General features: G+C 43.3%; 1 protein-coding gene across 1 annotated transcript in view; it reads left to right on the top strand.

Annotated features, from left to right (window-relative positions):
- The window catches only part of slc7a5 (solute carrier family 7 member 5), a 73,887-nt gene extending 59,431 nt beyond the window's left edge, over positions 1–14,456 (top strand). The window contains exons 7-10 of the mRNA XM_085991599.1: positions 185–281; positions 7,028–7,177; positions 9,961–10,138; positions 11,246–14,456. Coding sequence (XP_085847725.1) covers positions 185–281; positions 7,028–7,177; positions 9,961–10,138; positions 11,246–11,301 — 481 coding nt within the window. The 3' untranslated portion in view covers positions 11,302–14,456. The remainder of the gene's footprint in view (positions 1–184; positions 282–7,027; positions 7,178–9,960; positions 10,139–11,245) is intronic.
- Positions 14,457–14,705: the final 249 nt, after the last annotated feature.

The following is a 14,705-nucleotide window of genomic DNA, read 5'->3' as shown; positions in this document are numbered from 1 at the left end:
GATTCCCCCAAGAAATTCAGTTGAGTTGAGATTTGGCCTTGTGCTCATTCTATCTGAATGTCCTGAGGATTCATCGGCATTGCCCAGGAAACTGAATTCAGCTATCGAGATCAGTAAGTGTTTGACTTCCCTACTGTACTTTTGTGTTTTTTTATCTTCAATAGTTCCATTTTTTTTTTTGCAGATTATTCTTTGTGGGATCACGAGAGGGTCACTTGCCCAGCCTCCTGTCAATGATTCACCCAAAACATTTTACCCCCCTGCCATCATTAATATTTACTGTGAGTATCTCCTGGTTGGTATCTTACTGTGTAAACAAAGGGACAATTCACTGCTGGAGGATTGTTTGCTTAATTTTTAATGGGCTTTCAAAGTACAAAACCAAAACCTATTCTGTATATCAAAACCACCTTAGCATTTACATTACTGAGGTCCAGGTGGCTTTTCAAAACGCTATACAATAATTTTGTATGATTGCAATCAATTTTCTCTCTCAGTTTTTTTTTTTGTCCGCACGGCCCCTTTAACGGGCTGCGTGGCCCAGACAAAAATTCCCGCATGCACAGTTTTTGCATTTAAAAGCCGGTGAGCCGGCTGCATGGAAGTTCTAGAGCGGCACACGGCTGCTCGGCTTAAAGGGAACATTGATTGGAATTATAAGTTACTAATACAGAACAGCATGCACACATGCACCCCATTTGGGTGTGAATTTATTTTGAAACCTTCCATTTCATTACCAGTGTCTGCTGTTTGATCCTTGATTTAATCCGGATTAAGGTCCCCCTGGTTATACTGGTGCCTGCCAAAATCCTATTCGCAGTGCTGGAATCTTTCATTTCATAGAAGCGGGAGCAGTAAGTGCGTTGGCAATTTGTTGACTAGTTATGCTGTGACCCATACATAGAAAAAAACAAGCTGATGTAAGACTGCTGTTCATGGTTGTACAAGAGGAGAGTGATATTGAGATTTACCAATGTTGTGGGGTGAGTAAAATGATGTTGCCTGACCTGCTGAGTTTTTCCAGCATTCTCTGTTGTTATTTAAGATACTTAACTGCTTGTTAAGTGCTTGTTTACTACTATTTTGCCAGCCTTTTTCTATTTTACCACATTTTTAACGGGGTTCACGTCGTTCGGAGATCACGTCAGGTAAGTAGGTCGGGTTCTCTATGTCTCCCCACTGCTGTGAATAGGTGACAGTTGCAAAAGTGGTATGAAAGCGACCATTTCACAGCTGGTCACTTTCCACTATCAGAAGCTTGAGCCTTCAGAACTTGGAAGGCATTTTTGAGCTGTATGCAGTTTGGAAGTGTTTGGAGTAAACTCTCTATCCGCTGTCACCTCCTTGTAGCAAGCTCTCTCATCATTGACAAATCGCTTCTGTCATCTCTTAACTTCAGCTGCCATCTATTCCAACAACACCAGTGCCCTTGATAAAATCTCACCTTGGTCCTCTGAATCCCTCCACGATCAGCCCCATCACCAACAATAAAACCAACCTTCTCCGCAGGTCACAGGGCATCAGCACCCGACAACATTGCTGCCCAGGAGACCAGCGATGGCATCACCATAGCCAGATTTATGTCACTTGACGCTGCACACCCTGGCTGCCACATGATGTGCCAGGTTAACACCACCCCACACCCGCACCATAAAGCATCCCGACAATGACCAAGCCATTCCTTTCACACTCATCACCATTGTGGGAGATACCGTTATGTCTCACCATTCACTGCAACTTACTAAGACACTTCCAAAGGTGAGCACAGATCTGTACAATAAGGCAAAATGTTGAAAATAAAGATTTCAATGTTTGACAACACATTAACAGAAAATTTACATGAACATTGCATAAAACACCCAAGTGCCTACCCTTGTGTGTTGTTAGTTGGTATGATTGGATGAGGGTGAGTGTGAGAGGTGGCTAGTGAGATGGGGAAGTGATAATATAGATAGAGAGGGATGGGTGGAGGTGCAAGGTAAGTTGGTGTGAGTAAGGATGTGCAGGAGTAGGGTAAGGAAGGCAGAGTTATGGGGATGTGATGAGTGGCACAGCAGGATGAGGTTGAGTGTGGCTTTGCAGTAAAGTTTCGTGATCTACTAAGATCATTGAAAGGCTTGTGCCACTGCCCCCAAGTCCTCCTGACGACATCCCTGCTTGTGCCCTCCTGTGCAATGTGCATCCAGGCTGCGTTGATCTCCCGGGGAGGTCTCTTCCGTCCTTGGAAGGGAAGAGAACCTCCCTGCGTGCTGTGACTCCCTCCATAAGCATATAAAGGGAGTAATGTGAGAGCCTTGGTGCAACCGTGCACCTTTGTGCAGTGCTTGTCAGTGTTTGCAGCACCTCAATGTTGTAGAACACTGACAGCACAACTGTCACAATGAATGTGGGCATGGTCCCTTTAAGGAAACCGGCTGATGACACATCATCAAATGATGTCATCGGACCTGCTTCCTTTTAATTGGCTGGGAACCCCACAGCGCAGGCTTAACAAGCCCTATTAATGGAAAATCCTTTTTACAGAGTGGCTGCAGCTGGAAATGGGACCAGAACCCACCAACCACCTCTCCCGTTGCGATCCCACCTCCGCTGGCGAAATCACGGCCATTGCTTTGAGGTGCAGTTCAGAGAACTAAATATTTGTTTAAAATGGATGTTTTTCCATAAAACCTGTGGCGTGTCCTTCCTACTTTTTTTTCCAAAAGCTAGCACTGCAGAGGCGGAGGTGTTTTACTGCAGGCAACAATGGATATGACAACAACATTTACATTTACATAGGGGGGAAAATTGGGTTGCTTTGCACCCCGCTAGTGCCCTAAGAGGGTGCTAACGGGGCACAAAGCAACTAGCGCCCGGGCGTGGCGCCGCCCACGACTCCCGCGAAATTCAGCGGGAGGTTAGCGGCAGCACTAACCGGTAGCGCCCCGGCCGTGATCTTCGGGAGCGCCCCCTGACTTAGCGCCGGATGCTTTGTCCGACGGGGTATGGGGGGCCTACCTGCGGCCGGGGAGGCGTAATTTAAAGGCGAGGTGCGGGGCGGCCATTTATTTGCTGGCCACCTGCCTGCGATCCTGTCCCTGGCCTCCTGAACGCACCCCCACCCACCCCCCCGCGGAGTGCCAGCTGTGCTCCCAAGAGCCCGGCACTTCTCTTGAGTGCCGGGCTTTTTTGCTGGCACTCCCGATCCTCGGAGATCCCGCTGGGCTCCGGGTCACGCTGTGCAAGGCCCTGCCCCTTTAAGAAGGGGAGGAAGGTCTGCAGTACCACGGCGCATAGCGCCGCAATATAGACTCGCAGCGCCCCAAGAGGGATGCGGGTCGCTTCCAGTAGCGGGGCATTTCCAGTAGCGCTCCGCTTCCCTCTTGGTGCACAACCAGTCAAGTTCAGGCGCGGGGGAGCTAATTATTCGGCGAAGTTAGCGCCCCAAATGGGGCGCTGCTCAATTTTTAGCCCATAATGTCTTTAACATAAAAAATGTCCCAAAACACTTTGTAGAGGTGTAAGGAAAAAAAGAAAGGGATATTAGGGGTTGGCCAAAAACTGGGTCAAAGGAGGGTCTTAAAGGTGGAGAGGGAGGTGGACAGGGTTCAGGAAGGGAATTTCCGATTGTGGGGTCTAGGCGGCTGAAGGCATGGCGCCAAGTAGCGGGGCGAAGAGAGAGAGGTGTACAATAGGCTGGAGTAATAGGAATAGAGAGATCAGGGTCAGGTTCCAGCCCTAGAGGAAGTTACAGAGATAGGATGAGGTGGGGCCATGGAGCGATACAACATAAAGATGTCATATATTGAGTCCTAACACACAAAGTGTGGGGGAAAAAATTGTGAAAAATCAAGATGGCAGCCACTCACCTCGGTTCAGAAGGATAAGGCCCGCCCACACACGCACCGATTGGTCGACCGGTCAGGTCACCGAACCGTAGGATTGGTCAATCGTCGAGTCACTCGACACTCAACTGTAGGAAGGAACCCGCCGTCCGATTGGTGGACCTCGACGTCACACGGTCGCTAATGAGATGCTAATGAGCGGAACGCTGAACGTTTTTGGGATACCGCGGGCGGGATCTTTGTCCGGCCGAAACGTAAATACGCCTATGACCGGTCCGGAATCGCAAGCTTTCTTTTGAGGCGACGCGCGCGTCGGTACGCTCTAACTTTCAAACGTATAGAGAACGGACAGACAGACATCGGGACAGACAGAAGAGCCGCTTTATATATATAGATTTTGCTGACTAAAATAAAAAAATAAGAAGAAAGGGTGTTACCCGGGTGAAACAATGTTGCAGTTGCAGTGAACAGTATGTTTGTTGCAAATGGCTGTTTCTGTGCCCATGTTACTACAGCTGTAACTGCACCACAGAGTTGAATACGTGCATGATGCAATCAGCTATAGCTACAGTGAATGAGATTGGTTATTGGCACCAAGCAAAGAGGTTTTTTATTAATAAATTGAATCCTGACCCACTTGATTGAACCTTCACATATAACTGGAATTACATTAACCTAGTACAGAAATTGGCATAGACTGAAAACGTAAACGTTTAGGCCTACTTGAAGCAGTGGACTCTGAAGTGATTGTTACCATGATCTGACAGCTCTGTTTGATGAAAGGATACAAGTCGCTGCAGGCAGGCACCTTGCAGGTGGCTACAAGGTAAATTCTCTGCCTGTCTAGCTGTGAAGTTTTCACGGTGAAAGTAGCCTGATTCTGATCTTCACTTTCTGACCTTCCAAAAAAATAAATCGAAATTTATTCTACAACCCAGTCAATTTTTTGTGTGTTCTGTGACCTGAAAATTTGTTCCCATTTCATGCATTTCCTGGTTTGGCAAATGCTGTCTGTGCTAGAAAGTTAAAGCCCTTCAGTGAAAGAAACATGAGATGCAAGATAAACTTTCCTGGCAAATTAGTGAAAGTCTGGCCCAATTTTTGTCAAGAACAATGGATATGTTCCTGTTTGAGTACTAGCCGGTGGCTAGATTCTCTTCTTCATGGCAGTATCATAGTGGGGTGGGACTTCCATCCACCTCGCTGAGACCGCTGCAACCTTGACCCATTTTCTTGGGTTGGGTGTCATTTGTTATGCAGGGTGGGCTTAAAGACAGGATCCTGCCACTGCTACCGGGGCCAGAAAAAGTAGCGGTACTGCAGTGATATGAGGTGGCGGGAGACCTTAAAGAAAGAAAGACTTGCATTTATATAGCGCCTTTCACGACCACCGGACGTCTCAAAGTGCTTTACAATGAAGTACTTTTGAAGTGGAGTCACTGTTGTAATGTGGGAAATGCGGCAGTCAATTTGAGCACAGCAAGGTCCCACAAACAGCATTGTGATAGTGACCAGATAATCTGTTTTTGTTATGTTGGTTAAGGGATAAATATTGGCCAGGACACCGGGGATAACTCCCCTGCTCTTCTTTGAAATAGTGCCATGGGATCTTTTATGTCCACTTGAGAGAGCAGACGGGGCCTCGGTTTAACGTCTCATCCAAAAGACGGCACCTCCAACAGTGCAGCTCTCCCTCAGCACTGCACTGGAGTGTCAACCTAGCTTTATGTGCTCAAGTCCCTGGAGTGGGACTTGAACCCACAACCTTCTGACTCCGAGGCGAGTGTGCTACCAACTGAGCCTCAGCTGAGAGAGAGCCCAAAAGATGAAGAAATCGCCCAGCACAGACTGAGACCTACAAATATAATTGCTGGAGGCTGATTTTGGAGGGAGAGGAGGCCTGTACTGGGCCATCTCCCTTCACTTACAGAAATAGGAGCTGTTACCACCACTATCCTGGACCTACTACCTGCCGCCTGGTAAGAGGAGCAGGTAGCAAGATAATCTGATTCCATCAGAGGCTAAGGAACTTTATTCTAACTTGCAGTAACATGCATTTCCAATTAAACAAAGACTAAAATATTCATCTTTAATTCGGCTTTGCACCACTAAATGTTTTTACAGCACAGTATTAGAACAAATTTTCTGGACTCAACATCGAGTTCAACAATTTCAGACCATAACGTCTGCCCCTATCTTTTTTTTTCTCTCTCTCACATGGCCACTGTCGATCATTCTGCCATCGCCATTTACACTTCATCTAGAGCCATCTTTTGTTTCTTAACTGGTCCCATTACCATCTCCTTTTGCCTTGCACCATCATCCCTTTTGTCTCTTAATCTCTCCTGCCTTCCATCCTATCACAGACCTTCCCTTTTGTTCTTTCTGCCCCTCCCCCCTCTCCCTGCCCCTACACTTAAAAACCTGTTCCATCTCCAGCTTTTTCCAATTCTGACGAAGGGTCATCAGCCTGAAACGTTAACTCTGTTTCTCGCTCCACAGATGCTGCCTAACCTGCTGAGTATTTCCAGCATTTTCTGTTTTTATTTCAGATTTCCAGCATCCGCAGTATTTTGCTTTTGTATTAGAACAAATCCTTTGGTATAATTTCCTTTGCTCACTAATATTAGTGAAAAAGTAGATGTAAATGTAAAGTCGTGGTTTCCGCTTTATCTCCTTATCCACTTTATTGGTAAAAATTAGTGGATAAAAGAAAATACAACTCTCTCATGATCCAAGAAATTACTACATTAACTATTTCAGTGAAATAATACTGTAATGCTCTGGTTGTTCTGATTTCAGATTGATCTGTCAATTGCTCAATGCTAATACCAGACCTGTTCAGGTATTGCATGTACTGGTGATGGGGTCAAGGTTCCAGTTCCAGTCTATTACCAATGCGGCCTACATGCTCTGACTTCAACATTCTTTCTCATTTGTACAATGGAGTCTAATTTTACTGGAGCCGTTACTGGGAAAAATGTCTTATTAAAATTGGATTTGGTGTCTCAGTGAAAACATGATATTTCATTGCTCAGCTCATACAAGCTGATTTTCAGACTTGCTGTTCATTTGATCATAACTATCTCCCAAAACAAAACCTAAAGTGCTCCACAACAGAAGAGATTGATTAACTATATGGCTCTTAAAAGCTCCTATCTTCTCCTGTTGCTGATGATGTTTCTTTGTTCTTGTTTTTGCAGTGTTGGATGACTTTGATGTATGCATTCTCTGTCGACATATACTCTGTCATTAACTTCTTCAGTTTCTTTAACTGGCTGTGTATTGCACTAGCCATTGCCGGGATGATGTGGCTGCGCTACAAGAAACCAGAAATGGAGCGGCCTATCAAGGTAAATGGGCAGCTACAGTCCTGACCCATTTCACATATGTACAAAGGCAGCTTTGTGCCTTGTGCCAGAGATTTATCTTATTTGTGGCTGAAATATTATCAATTCATGTGATTCATTTATAAAATAAACAGGTTATCTAAACATTGGCTATCCCAATAATTTCTAACTCAGCAATTTGTAACCGTAAAAAGTGAAATCGCTCGGCCATCATGGGAGTAGTGCTAGGTAGAAGGGAAAACATATCTCACAAGGAGTAAGGGAGCAAAAGTCTGAAGTCAGGTAATCTGTGCCACCTCTGCACAGCTCTTGGCAGTCAGTTGCAGAGCTGCTTTGAAAGAGATTTGAGAGTAGATCTCCTGTCGACTTCAACTAGGGGCTGATGCATGGCAGACGTGAAGTAAAGCAGAGAGGCACTCAAGAATCATAGGCATCAGTGGTCAGACTTGAGGCAAGTGATGTGGCACAAAGTGACATCCTTAAAAATTTTCAGCTGATCAGAGAGAGCCAGCATGGATTTGTAAAGCGTAGGTCATGCCTGACAAACCTGATTGAATTTTTTGAAGAGGTGACTAAAGTAGTGGACAGGGGAACGTCTATGGATGTTATTTATATGGACTTCCAGAAGGCATTTGATAAAGTCACTCCTAAGAGACTGTTAACTAAAGTTGAAGCCCATGGAATTGAAGGCAAATTATTGACCTGGTTATGAAATTGGCTGAGTGGCAGGAGGCAGGCAGCAGGGTTATTGGGCAAATACTCTGATTGGCAGGATGTGACTAGTGGTGTCCCGCAGGGATCTGTGTTGGGGCCTCAATTATTCACTGTATTTATTAACAACTTAGATGATGGGATAGAAAGCCACATATCCAAATTTGCCGATGGCACAACGATAGGCAGCATTGTAAGCAGTGCAGATGGAAACATAAAATTACAAAGAGATATCGATAGAATAAGCAAATGGGCAAAACTGTGGTAAATGGATTTCAATGTTGGCAAATGCGAGGTCATCCACTTTGGATCTAAAAAGGATAGAACAGGGTACTTTCTAAATGGCGAAAATTTAAAAAAAACTGGAGATCCAAAGAGACTTGTGGGTCCAGGTACATAGATCATAAAAATTTCATGAACAGGTAGAGAAAATAATCAAAAAGACTAATGGAATGCTGGCCTTTATATCTAGAGGACTAGAATACAAGGGGATAGAAGTCATGCTTCAGCTATGCAAAACCCTGGTTAGACCACACCTGGAGTACTGTGAGCAGTTCTGGGCACCACACCGTGGGAAGGATATATTGGCCTTGGAGGGAGTGCAGCATAGGTTTACCAGAATGATACCCGGACTCCAAGAGTTAAATTACGAGGAGAGACTACACAAACTAACCTTAGATCTGGTCCTGTGTAACGAGACAGGATTAATTTAAAATGTCCTAGTAAAGGATCCCCTTGGAATGAGTGACCATAACATGGTTGAATTCCATATTCAATTAGAGGGTGAGAAGATTGGATCTCAAACAAGCGTGCTAAGCTTGAATAAAGGAGACTATGAAGGTATGAGAGCGGAATTGAGTAGAGTGGATTGGGAAAATAGATTAAAGGGTAAGACGATACATGATCAGTGGTGTACATTTAAGGAGTTATTTTACAACTTCCAAAAAAATATATTCCACTGAGAAGAAAAGGGTGTAAAAGAAAAGACAGCCATCCGTGGCTGATTTTAATTATCCCTCTATCTGAAGACTAGGAGATCAAGAGGGGTTGGGTTACAGTAACACAGGTTTACGTTTGACACTTAGGTAGGGCTACATTACCAGGTGTTGTGTGTAAAGTCGCATTCCAATTCATAAGGAGCAAAGGCTAACTTATTGAAGTGGTGTTTGGTGCTAAGCCGGAGAAAAATATCTGTGTAAAGTCTAAAAAGTTAAATTGTCTTCTCCTTTAAATGATGTATTTCAGCATTTTAGAGGAACAGGTTTAAAGATGTGTCATAAATATTAAAAATAGAAATGTGGCCTAAAAGGACACCAGCAGCAAAATATTTTGCAGTTTGTCAATGGCTCGCCTCCTTTCTAATATTCAGCATTGTTTTAGAATATTAACATTGTTGTTTGCATGAGTTTCAGCCGTTCTTCACCAGCCCCTTTGTGTTAAAACTGACTTGTGGTACTGCAAATAGATTTCCTATTGGTTGAGAGTGGTGTCAATTCAGTGATGGTTGTGTCAAGAGCTGGTCTGCTGCCTGATTTAAGTGTCCTAGAAAATAAATGAGGATGAAGCAGCAAATTGATTCAGATAGAAATTCATAAGAAATAGAAGCAGGAGTGGGCCATTCGGCCCTTCTCCGCCATTCAGCAAGATCATGGCTGATCTTCTACCTCAACTCTACCTTCCCGCACTATCCCCATATCCCTTGATTCCCTTAGTATCCAAATATCTATCGATCTCTGTCTTGAATATACTCAACGACTGAGCATCCACAGCCCTCTGGGGTAGAGAATTCCAAAGATTCACAACCCTTTGAGTGAAGAAATTTCTCCTCATCACAGTCCTAAATGGCAAACCCCTTATTCTGAGACTGTAACCCCTAGTTCTAGACTCCCCAGCCAGGGGAAACAGCCTCCAAGCATCTACCATGTCAAGCCCCTTAAGAATGTTATATGTTTCAATGTGATCACCTCTCATTCTTCTAAACGCAAAGAATATAGGCCTAATCTACTCAATTCAATTGTAATGAAGTTTGAAAGCAATTTTTTAAAGCTGTTTTGTATCTTTCTTATCTCTTGCAGTTTAACATCCTGCTCCCAATCACTTTTGTGCTAGCCTGCATCTTCTTGATTGTTGTATCTATCTGGATGACACCTGTGGAATGCGCCATTGGGCTTGTCATAATCCTCTCTGGAATTCCGGTCTATTTTTTTGGAGTTTACTGGCAAAACAAGCCCAAGTGGCTCTTGAACATAATCTGTACGTATGACCACAACAAGAATATATGATTAGTAAGGAAAAAATTGACTTGTCAAAAAATTAAGTGCACACTTCAATTTTTGCTTCAGAAGTGTCAAGTAGCCTAGTCCTTTAGACATCTGCTTCGCATCACTTTTGTTGTGTCTTTGTGGCTTAAGACTGAAATGAATCACTTGGCAAAGAGGAGGTTTTATGCTGCGCCATAAGTGGCAATTCATTGGGAAACCCAGAGATTTTCTTGTGAGTGGGGTAAAATGGATGTGCTTTATTTTACACTATATGACGGCACTTTTAGTTAAATGGTCAGTAGCAGTAACTGGGTTCTTGCTTGCTCTCAGAACTATATTGTTCAGAGTGCATTGTGATCATTGAAAATTGTTCCATCTAAGATGTCCGCTTCGGGTAGATTTTAAACTTTGGGCGACTGAACAACGGAGTGAGCTGACTGCCATCCCGTTCTGGCAGAGAATAGTCCAGGGCCATTTTCAGGCCCAGGCCTCGGTCAAATAGAACCAGTGGGTTACCACACCAAATAGGCGTTCTGATGCAGCTTGCCAAATTCAGGCTGGCACGATATCAGGGAATCCGGCCAGCGGCAAGGTAACTACTGGGGACGGGAGAACAATGGTGGGAGAGGGGGTAGGGAGAGGGAGAAGAGCCCGGGGCAACAGTGGTACGGATTATTTTTGTTGGGCCCAGAGAGGCACCCCTACTACTCTTGGCTTCACAAAAATAATTTTAAGCTTCCCTTTTTTGAGGCCTCTTGAGCTGTATCGCCAGTAAAACTGGCCAGCGAGTGTACGGCACTGATCCGAGCATTCTTTCCAGAAATGGCAATCAGCGTCCTATGCATGTCATAGAACAACCAATTTCATATTAAAAGTGCACTGCTGACTGAAACAGGCAGATGCTTTGGCCGCCTAGTGATAAGCCCCTGTAAAAATGGCAGGGACCAGAGGGTTGGCGTTTGCCGGGTGGTAAGTCTACCGGCACCATTTTGAGGCCATTACCGCCTCATTAATTTGTGTGCCTGAAAGCTTATGCTGGTTATCACTAGCACGTTGTTAGTTTATCAATAAATAACTGGATTTTTAATCTTTCTTGCAGATTGTCTAACTGCTTTCAGTCAGAAAATTTTGGACGTGGTACCTCAGTCTTCATAATAAAACAAATTGAGCTCCTTCAGAAAAACGCACAAAAGTTAAAGCAAAAGAGGCATTGTTACATGCTCCAAAGTCAACTTTTTATTCTTGGAATCATTTCTTCTTTCTTCAACTTGAGGATTGGTCAGCCATCTTAAAATTGGTTGTGAAACAATCAGCTGATCCCTTCATTGGAAAGGGATTTAATGGTCTAAAACTGTACCTGGGTGAAGAGCATGCAATGTGCTTTTAGTGTTTATGTAGATGTTCTTGTGTGGTTATTTGTGCATTGGTCAATGGTAATGCTTACTGCCCAGTTTTGTTTTTTCTTAAATTTGTTAAAGAACACAATTCTGAAATACCCTCGTGCCTGGAGAACCTGTCTGGTGAAAGGTCCTGTCACAGGACTAAAATCTAAAACTTACATGGGGAAGATTGACTTTTTGTTAGGCATGTAGAGTGTTTTTGTTTATATAGCTGGGAGAGATTTAGAGAGAAGACATTTTGTGACCGTAAGATTTTTGTGGTTCCTTAAGTTCAGAAACTACATCTTGAACTCCATGCAGCATTCCTCTGTTTATTTTGGACTAATACGTTTAATGAATAATTATGTAAATACAGTGGCTGACAACAGCCCAACTGGTTTATCCAATAAGCAGGAAGGTTCAATGCCTGATCTGTGCTGTTCGCTGACGTCAGCAGGAAGCAGTAATACAATTGTCCTCAGCATCTCTAGTTTCAGAAATGGAAATTGGTCATAGTTCCTCATCACTTTTTACTGAAGGGTGGGCAGGGTGAGGTTTAAGGTCAGGTTATTGCAGTATTGGGCTTGGCTGTGATGGCCCCATGATTGAATAGCTTGCTGACGCTCGCAGTCAAAGTTCACTTATGAATCAAATGGCCATTTGTGTGAGGTTCTGGAAGGCAACCAGTGCTTGTGGAACCAAACCCAACAGGAAAGAATGCATCAGGGTCGCACCCGACGGTGCTTCATATTACCCTTCCAGAATTAGCAGGAGGGCCTTTCATTAGCATGGGGCAAACGGGCACAAGGGCCCACTTTTTAAGAAAGTGAAGTCTTAAGGGGTCAAGGCCACATGCCTCACTCAGCGCACTGGCCGCCATTACCGCACCAGGCGCGGGAGCAGGACTCAAACTTCGGGAAATCATGTCCCTGTCTCTGCTATCTTGCTGTCATTTACCCTGTGAGGGGTGAATAGAGGATCTGCCCCATACAAGGCAAATGGCCCCACATAACCCTTGTGTGATTTCAACAGGGGAAGAAAAACATGTAAATGCAAAGACTTGGCATCCATCAGTTTTGAAGGAGCTTTTTTGTATTTATTTTATTTATTATGTTCGCTTTGGCATACCCTCAATGTCTGCTAAGGAAGGGTCTTCTAAAAGATATTTATTATTTTTAGGAATTAGATAATTAATTCCTTAACCCAACCAGTCCTGTATGATATAATTTTTCCTTGAGGAATTTTCCCCCTATGGCAGTCTGTGTCCTTGAATCATCATTGTTGCTGTTTTTTGAACTATCTCAACACCTCAATGTCCTTCGGAAGGTAGGATGACCAACACTGTAAATTTATCAGCAGTGTCAAATGCAAGAATGTTTTTCTTCAAAACTGTATTTGCTTAATATTTCTAATTGGTATAAAAATATTTCAGACATAAGCAAGTTAAACATCACAGCAGGAAAACCAGAGATATGTTGGCTTATATACATTTCACTGCAACTTTCCACAGTTCTTGACATGTAAAAGTTTATGGAGCAATAATCAGGTCAAACGGTGCACTCTGGCTCTAATCTTTTCTTTTGTATTAAGTTTATTTTTAAAACAAGTCATAGCAACAGGTCATGGGATTTTCCCTATGTTTATGGGTAACTTATAAATGCAGGTCTGTAAAGGGAACACAGCAATGGAAACTCTTCCAGTTAACTGTTTATAAAGTGGCAGTGCTAAATGTATATTCTGGCTGTGAGTAGCAAATAATCCAGCTGCTGTGTTTAAGACTCCGTTCTGATTGGTGGTGCTGATAGTGTTAACTGAATCCCCATAGGATTGCCAAATTGGTGATGGTGGAAATTGAGGTTAAATTGCCCAAAATATGTTTTAAATGTTATTTAACTGACCCTGACTCAAATGGGGGAAAGCTTTTTTTTTTTGTTCACTGTTTACAGAATCACCCCTTTAATGATCCCAAGCAATTGGACGATGTTGTTGATGCATAAAATGCTGCAACATGGGCTTGTGGAGTCTTTTGGTGACCATTTCCATTTATGTTTTGTTCTCTGCTGTAATACAGCAACCTAAAATTTGGTCAGGCTCCTTATTGGGGTTATTGCTTACCCTTGCAGTTGTGTAGAATGGTGCAAGACCACTGGACCAGCAGAATGGAGCCAGTGCCTGAATGGATTATCCATTTGATAATGGCAAATAATAATTGCACACAGATACACTTTTTTCATTGAGAATGTGAGCATTCGCAGATTATGCATACCCAGAACTAGCTTTTGCTGTTTATATGTGTGAATTGCTAACAGTCCTAGTATTACGCCTCTTCTTACCCTATAAAATGCACAAAACAATGTTTTATGTGCAATGACATTTTTTTAATTCCCTTTTACTGCTTTTAAACTGAAGTTTGACATTTTCTACATTGAAGGTACAGTACAGGAAACTTTTTATTATCCGGGACCAGCGTGGTGCTGGTTGATCAAAAAGTCCGGATTACAGAGAGGTATACTTACCAAGGTACGAGAGCCCCGTACACAGCCACAGGTGCAGGAGCCCCGGTTACATGGCACTTGTGCAGGAGCCCCGGTTACACAGCCACAGATCCAGGAGTCCCTGTTGCACGGCCACTAATATATAGTAAAACTTACCTGAACCTACTCCTGAATTTTGCCGGTTAAGAGAGATTTCTGGATATTTAGGTGCCGGTTAAAAGAGAGTTTCCTGTACTATGTAAACGCACAATATGTAAATGCACAGTATTTAAGGATGATCTGAAATTTGTCTTAAGAAATTGACTGTTTAGTTTGCCATTAATGAAATTGAGCCTTCAATTCACAGCTGGTATAACTCACCACTTGTCATATTGTAGTACTATTAAAAAATGAATGTGATCTTTGGTTTGACAAATACAAACTTTATTTAACTATGGTACGTTTTAGTTCATGGAATTCATTTACATATTTCAAATACTTCTTAAAGGGAGTGAACAGCCAAGGAGAGGAGTGAGTTGAAAAAAGGAAGCACAATTTCTTCTAAGTACTAGAAAAAAGATACCTATAAATTACGGTTTATTTGCTTTTAAAGGCTATGGCCCGCAATTTGTGGTCAGCGGCGAAGCGAAGACGATCGCCGTCGACCTTGAAGAAACCTGCCCACAAAGATCATGCAATCTCTGTG

This window comes from Somniosus microcephalus, chromosome 6 (assembly GCF_052327205.1).
Source record: "Somniosus microcephalus isolate GS21.2 chromosome 6, FLI_Smic_1.0, whole genome shotgun sequence".
Classification (NCBI taxonomy): Eukaryota; Metazoa; Chordata; class Chondrichthyes; order Squaliformes; family Somniosidae; genus Somniosus; species Somniosus microcephalus.
This window is presented reverse-complemented; position numbering and strand designations above follow the sequence as displayed.